Raw genomic sequence first — 7,013 nt, 5'->3', positions numbered from 1 at the left:
CGGCAGCGGGTGCTACCGGGAGCTGAGGCTTGTGCCCTGGCAGCCCCTGGAGCGGGGAAATCGCACGGGTGGCAGGACCTGCGGGCAGAGCTGGGGCTGGGCAGGGGGGTCTGATGCCGTCTCTGCTCTTGCAGCTGGGATGAGAGCAGCTCCATCAGCAGCGGCCTCAGCGATGCATCTGACAACCTCAGCTCGGAGGAGTTCAACGCCAGCTCCTCTCTCAACTCCCTGCCCTCCACCCCCACCGCCTCGCGCAGGAACTCGGCCATAGCGGTAGGTGCCTGTGGTGCCCGGACCCTTCCTGGCGCTGGTCCTGGCTCGGTGTTACAGCCTCTGCAGGAGGGAGGGGATGGAGGGTGCTGGTGTGGGGAAACTGAGGCATGGCACAGGGTGTCTGGTGCATCCCTCTCCCAGCTGGCTGGTGCTCCCTGGGAATGGGTTTAGGGTGGGTGCTCCTGGCACTGCTCCTGACTCTGCTCTGCCTGCAGCTGCGCACGGACTCAGAGAAGCGCTCTCTGGCAGAGAGTGGGCTGAGCTGGTACGGTGAGAGTGAGGACAAGGCGCCCAAGAAACTGGACTACGACAGCAGCAGCCTGAAGATGGAGCACGGCTCCTCCAAGTGGCGGCGGGAGCCCTCGGAGGGCGGTGAGGAGGGGCCCAAGGGCGGCGAGCTGAAGAAGCCCGTCAGCCTGGGCACCCCGGGCTCACTCAAGAAAGGCAAGACCCCTCCGGTGGCCGTGACCTCTCCCATCACCCACACGGCCCAGAGCACCCTCAAAGTGGCAGGTGAGACCCGATTCGGGTAGGGTCCTGCATCCTCTGATGGGAAGAGGGTTGAGTGGTGTCTTCGTGGACATTCCCCAAGCATGTTGGCCACAGGATGCCCTGTGACTGTGCTCAGGCGCAGCAGCTGGATGTGGGCTGGAGGGGGTGGCATGGCTGTGCATCCCTGCAGGCAGGTCGTGGGTCTTGCCCCACACTAAGCCCTGCTTGCCCAGGGCCGTGCCTGCCCCATGGTCTTGTGCTCATGTGCCAGGCTGGGGGCTGGCTGGGTGCACCAAGGGCCTGGCCGTGGCTCTGCCCCAACACCTAGGGCGGTGGCATGTCCCTTCATCTCCATCATGGCCCTGCATCTCCAATGCCAGTGTCTAGTTCACACCCAAATGCCCCCAGAGCCTCCCAGGACACTAACCTGTCCTTCCCTGCCCACCAGGCAAGCCTGAGACCAAAGCCACCGACAAGAGCAAGCTGTCTGTGAAGAGCACAGGCCTGCAGCGCTCTTCCTCTGATGCTGGCCGTGACCGCATCACCGATGCCAAGAAGCCACCCTCAGGTCTCACGCGCCCCTCAGCTTCCAGCTCCTTTGGCTATAAGAAACCAGCTCCCGCCACTGGCACAGCCACTGTCATGCAGGCTGGGGGCTCGGCCACGCTTGGCAAGATCCAGAAGAGCTCTGGCATCCCTGTCAAGCCAGTCAGTGGGAGGAAAACAAGCCTGGACGTCTCCAATGCTGCTGAGCCTGGGTTCCTGGCCCCAGGGGCTCGTTCCAACATCCAGTACCGCAGCCTTCCCCGGCCAGCCAAGTCCAGCTCTATGAGCGTGAGTGGTGGCCGCGGCACGAACCGGCCAGTCAGCAGCAGCATCGATCCCAGCCTGCTGAGCACCAAGCAGGGCAGCATCTCAGTGTCGCGGCTCAAGGAACCATCCAAGATTGGTGCTGGCCGTGGCACACCAGCCCCTGTGAACCAGACGGACCGTGAGAAGGAGAAGGCCAAGGCCAAGGCGGTTCTACCTCCGAGGGCAGCAGGTGCCCAGCACCCAGCTGTGCCCAGCACCCAAGTCTCAGCTCTTTCCTTACCCATTTTCCTCCCTCCAGAGCGGCTGCCAAGACCTATGTGAAGCCTCCCTCGCTGGCCAACTTGGATAAGGTTAACTCCAACAGCCTGGACTTGCCCTCCTCCAGCGAGCTGCACCCGCCCCACACTGCCAAGCTCCAGGACCTGCACCCGGCCGGCGGGCATCTCGCACCCTGCTTTAGCCCCAGTCCTGCCCCCATCCTCAACATCAATTCGGCCAGCTTCTCCCAGGGCCTGGAGCTCATGGGTGGCTTCAGCGTCCCCAAGGAGGGCAGGATGTACCCCAAGCTCTCAGGCCTGCACCGCAGCATGGAGTCCCTGCAGATGCCCCTGTGCCTGCCCAGTGCCTTTTCAGGGGGCAGCACCACCACCCCCACCCCTGCTGCCGTGCCCCCCGCCAGCACAGAGGAGGAGGAAGAGGCAGGGGAGCTGGGCTGGAGTGGGAGCCCCCGGCTCGGACATCTGGACAGGTATGGCTGGAGGGAGGGCATGAGGCTGCCAGCGCACCTCTGTGGGCACAGATCCCTCCCTGCTGCCCTGCCATGACCTTTGCCTGCTTTGGGGTCTCTTCCCGCTACATTTCTGGGGAAAACCCCCCTGTCCCAGCGACTCAACCCCCATGACACCTTTCCTTGTCTGTGCAGGAATATGACTGATCTTTCCTTCCCTTCCAGTGCCAACCGTGACAGGAACACACTGCCCAAGAAAGGGTTGAGGTAAAAGAGCCCAAATCACTTTTGGACAGCGCTGGGAAGGAGGGTGGGCATGTGGAGCTTTCCATGGCAGGGCTGGCGGTGCCCTCCGCGCTGGGGAGGCTGGGCCGCAGTGCAGCAGGCAGGAGCCAGGATGGTGCTGGTCCACCTCACCATGCCTGTCTCTGCTCCGCTCCCCAGGTACCAGCTCCACTCCCAGGAGGAGGCCAAGGAGCGGCGCCATTCACATGCCGTCAGCAGCGGGCTCCCCGAGTCGGATGACCAGCAGGAGCTGCCCTCGCCCCCTGCCCTCCCCATGGCGCTGGTCGGGAAGGGTCCGCTCACCAGCATCGGTCAGTGCCCTCTGCTGCCAGCCCCCTTCTGCTTGCAGCAAGCCCTGTCCCTCCTGCTCCCCATCACCCTGTGCTCCCCGTGTGACTTGCTGATGCTGCCCTGGGTGCTGCTTTTCTCCTCAAGAATGCCAGTAGCCCTAATGCCCAGCGCCTGGTGCTTCTGGCCCACTGGGGTGCTGGGTTGTGCCCAGGGGCTGGGGATGTTCATCACCTCTGCTTCATCCACCCTTGGGGCTCTGCTCCTCTGGGGGTGCCCAGCAGGACAAGGGGTGAGCCTTGTGTTCCTGGAGGGTGATGAGGTGCTCCCCTTCAGCACCTGGAGGTGATGGCCTCTGCCATGGGGATGGCAGCTTTTCCCTGGGGCAATGGATTTGTTTCTCAGCCCTGTGGTGCTGGTGTCCAGGTCTTCCCAGCATAAATCTGTTTTAGCTTTTCCCTAGCCACAATCCCTGCTTCCTCTCTGCATCCCAGCTCTCGTGGATTGCGCCCAGCCCTGCTTCCCCATCCCTATCCCAGGTCCCCGGTGTGACTCTGACCCTGCCTCTCCCCCGCCTTCTTGCAGTGAGCCCCACTGCCGCTACAACCCCACGGATCACCCGCTCCAACAGCATCCCCACCCACGACTCCACCTTCGAGCTGTACAGCACATCTTTTTTCCAAGACTGACAAGCCCAAGGTCATGATCCGCTCGGGCTCCTTCCGGGACCCTGTGGATGACGGTGAGAGTGTGCTGCGCTCCTTCCCAGGCAAAGGGGGCTGCTGGGGGGGCGGTGGGGCTTCCCCCACACTTGTCCCTTCCTCCTGGCACTGCTGCGGCACTGTCAGATGGGTTGGTGCATCCCATCCTCAGCATCAGAGCAGGGGATGGCAGCCCTGGGCCTGGTGGACCCCACTGTGCTGGCATCTGCTTCTGTGCCACAGCCCACCCTGACCCTGTGGGCGCCCAGTGTCCCTGGGTTGGCCCCAGGGTGTTGTGGCACCGGAGAGGCAGGGACCCAAGCAGCCAAGGGAGGGTGGCAGAGCCCATGGGCTCAGCCAGAGAGGAGGGTGCAGGTGGACTCCCCTGCCCCCCTGCAGATCCCCCCTCCCCAGGGAGCTCTGTCCCCTCCACCCTGCTATGCCCTGCACCTGCAGCCCCTGGGGATGCCGCTGGCCAGGGGCACCCTGACGTGCCGGGTTTTATTCTGTTGCAGTTCACGGATCGGTGCTGTCCCTGGCCTCGAGCGCGTCCTCCACCTACTCCTCCGTAAGAGCCACCTCCGTGCTGCGCCGCTTTGTGCATGGCTGGGGGGGCCGGGTGGGAACGGGGGAGCTCTGTGCATGCCTCTGCCTCGCGCTGAACCTGTCTGTGCCTCGCTGCCCTCCTGACTGCCTGCCTCTGTCTGTCTGTCTCTCTCTGCTCTCGCGCTGACAGGCTGAGGAGAAGATGCAGTCCGAGGTGAGCCCGCGCCCTCTGCTCGTCGCCTGCCTCTGCCACCATGGCAAGGGTGAGCCCCTGGCCCCTCTCACTCCCTTCACTCTCTCCCCACAGCAAATCCGCAAGCTGCGCCGCGAGCTGGAGTCCTCGCAGGAGAAGGTGGCCACCCTGACGTCCCAGCTGTCTGCTAATGTGAGTCCTCACAGGAGCTGCTGTGTCCCCGCAAGTGTGCAGGGCTGGTGCTGGCCTGCGCCCATGAGAGCCTTGATTTCCCCGTCTCCAGCCTCCTGCATCCCGCACCCCTCAGCGGGCGCTCGCCTGGCCATGGGTGCTTGCCCAGGCATGGGTGCTCACCTATTTCTCTACCTCTCCCAGGCCAACCTGGTGGCAGCTTTTGAGCAAAGCCTGGTGAGCATGACGTCCCGCCTGCGGCACTTGGCCGAGACTGCTGAGGAGAAGGTGGGTGCTGTCGGGGTGCCAAGTGGGCACTGGGGGGCACTGGTGGTGTGGGAGGGTGCTCGTGGGGCTGGGAGCTGCTGGACTCGGGTGAACTGGCTGCGGCACTGCCTGCCCCAGGGGTGCTCTGAGGGTGGGTCCTGCGCCATTGGAACGCACTCCACGGCTCCCGGCTTTGCTCCCCCAGGACACGGAGCTGCTGGACCTACGAGAGACCATCGACTTCCTGAAGAAGAAGAACTCGGAGGCCCAAGCTGTGATCCAGGGTGCCCTGAATGGCACTGATGTTGCCCCCAAAGGTAAGGCATGGCTTGGCAGCCCCCTGCAGTGGGGGTTTGCAGCCCTTCCTGAGCCCCTTGCCCAAGGCCTGCTGAGCTGCTCCTGCCTGGGACTGGCACGGGGCCCCAGGGCACCCCTCGCTCTAGTGAGATGTTCAGATGGGAGGCAGTGTTCCCCGGGCAGCAGCTCTTCCCCACCTGGGACCCCTGAGCATCTGAAGCCAAGGGCAGACAGCCAGAGCTGTCACTGCAGCAGGTCTCAGTGCTGGTGCCTGGGGTGATGGGATGGTCGTCCTCACCTGGGTTCACTGAGCCCTTCGCCAACAGCCCAGTTTTGGCTGCTGATCTTGGCTTTGTTCCCATGGGTGCTGTTTGTAGCTCTGAAACCCCAATGTGAGTCCAAGGTGCTGACAGGGAGGTGGCCTGGGACAGGAGCAGACTGATCTGTGCTCTGGGCATCTACCTCCCTGGGGTTTGGGGTCACTGTCCCAAGTGGCAGTGCCTCTGTGGTGTCTCAGCCCCACGTCACCTTATGAGGTGGCTCCGAGAGCTCAGAAGGTGTTTGGGCGGGAGAAGGGAAGCGGTGCAGGGAGGAGAGTGCAGGTGGCTTTGGCGTTGAGGCAGATGCAGTTTGCTGACACCTCCTTTCCTGGTCTCTCCTGCTTCTCTTGCTGACCCCAGAGCTGCGCATCAAGCGGCAGAACTCCTCTGACAGTATCTCCAGCCTCAACAGCATCACCAGCCACTCCAGCATCGGCAGCAGCAAGGACGCTGATGCCAAGAAGAAGAAGAAGAAGAGCTGGGTGGGTTGGACAGGGTGCTGGGAGAAGGAGTGGGACTTGGGGAGCTGCTGGCAGGGTCTGGCCGAGGTCAGCCCCTTGAGCCCGTTCTCAGTGTATCTTGGCATCGTGGTGTTGGTCCCCTGTGTCCCCTGGGCACAGCACTGGTGAGGAGCATGTAGCCACCATGGATTTGTGTCTTGATGTCCCGGCTGGGACTTCTCCAGCCCCTCTGGGAGTTTTCCAGCCCTGATCCTGCACGCCTGCTCCCTTGTGGTTTCCCCACATCTCTTTCTGCCCATGTGGGGAGCCGGACACCTTGGCCAGGCAACCCCTTCCCTGCACCAAGCAGCTCCAAGCCGGACGCGCGATTAAGTCTTGCTTTGTTTTGTTTCTCTCCCCCTATGCTGACCTCAACCCTTTTTTTCCAGGTATATGAGGTAAGTCCTATGCCATCCCCTCCACCCCATGCTGTGCCCAGCCAGGGCCCTCGCTCCATTTTGTGGGACGGTGCTCATAACGCTACCCATCCCATCCATCCCACTGGCACTAACCCCCAGCACGGGCCATCCTGGGGCCCCCAGCTGGGCTGCGTGCACCTTGGCTGCTTCCTTTGATGTTAAGGCCAAAATATGCATCCATGTGGAGGGGCTGGACTGCCCTGGGCGGCCCTGAGACAGCAGGAGGGGCTCAGATAGGGACCTGTCCTACAGATGGGACAGTCCCTGTCTTGCCCGGGGAAGGCAGGCGATTTCCTGACTCCCTGCAGCCAGATCTTTTGGGATGGGGACCTCACCGCAGCCCCGCCTGTGGCACCGGGATGTGCTGCTGCCTGTCTCCGCGTTGCCAGGGCTGGCCTGATGTGGCCCAAAGTGGCTCTGTCCCTGTCAGGACCCACGTGGGTCCCAGCGCTCCCCTGCTCTTCTACCATCAGCAAAGTCTGACACCCACCTGGCTTTTTATGCTGAAATGCAATGCTTTTGCTTTTGGGGACACACCAGACCAGCCTGTCTGGTGCCTGTGGGAGCTGGGCCAGGTCTTGCCTGTTCTCCATCCCCTTTTCCTCTCACCTCCCCTTGGAGCAGGCCCTGGCCCTCCAGGGGACACGGTGTGAGCCCAGGGTGCCCGTCCTGCTGCTCTCCCGCAGGCTGGTGGTGCATAAGCAGGACCCAGGTTTGGCCC

General features: G+C 63.2%; 1 protein-coding gene across 1 annotated transcript in view; it reads left to right on the top strand.

The window, feature by feature from the left end:
* The window catches only part of NAV1 (neuron navigator 1), a 34,027-nt gene that overhangs the window by 21,552 nt on the left and 5,462 nt on the right, over positions 1-7,013 (top strand). Inside the window, 13 exon segments of the mRNA XM_035889705.1 lie at positions 135-273; positions 489-786; positions 1,214-1,786; positions 1,789-2,326; positions 2,531-2,572; positions 2,750-2,901; positions 3,464-3,551; positions 3,553-3,620; positions 4,095-4,147; positions 4,433-4,510; positions 4,694-4,777; positions 4,962-5,073; positions 5,734-5,855. Coding sequence (XP_035745598.1) covers positions 135-273; positions 489-786; positions 1,214-1,786; positions 1,789-2,326; positions 2,531-2,572; positions 2,750-2,901; positions 3,464-3,551; positions 3,553-3,620; positions 4,095-4,147; positions 4,433-4,510; positions 4,694-4,777; positions 4,962-5,073; positions 5,734-5,855 — 2,347 coding nt within the window.

The sequence above is a fragment of the Egretta garzetta genome, unplaced genomic scaffold (assembly GCF_000687185.1).
Source record: "Egretta garzetta isolate BGI_Z169 unplaced genomic scaffold, ASM68718v1 scaffold202, whole genome shotgun sequence".
In the NCBI taxonomy this organism is placed as follows: Eukaryota; Metazoa; Chordata; class Aves; order Pelecaniformes; family Ardeidae; genus Egretta; species Egretta garzetta.
Note: the sequence above shows the minus strand (reverse complement) of the source record. Positions and strands in the feature narration are given on the sequence as shown.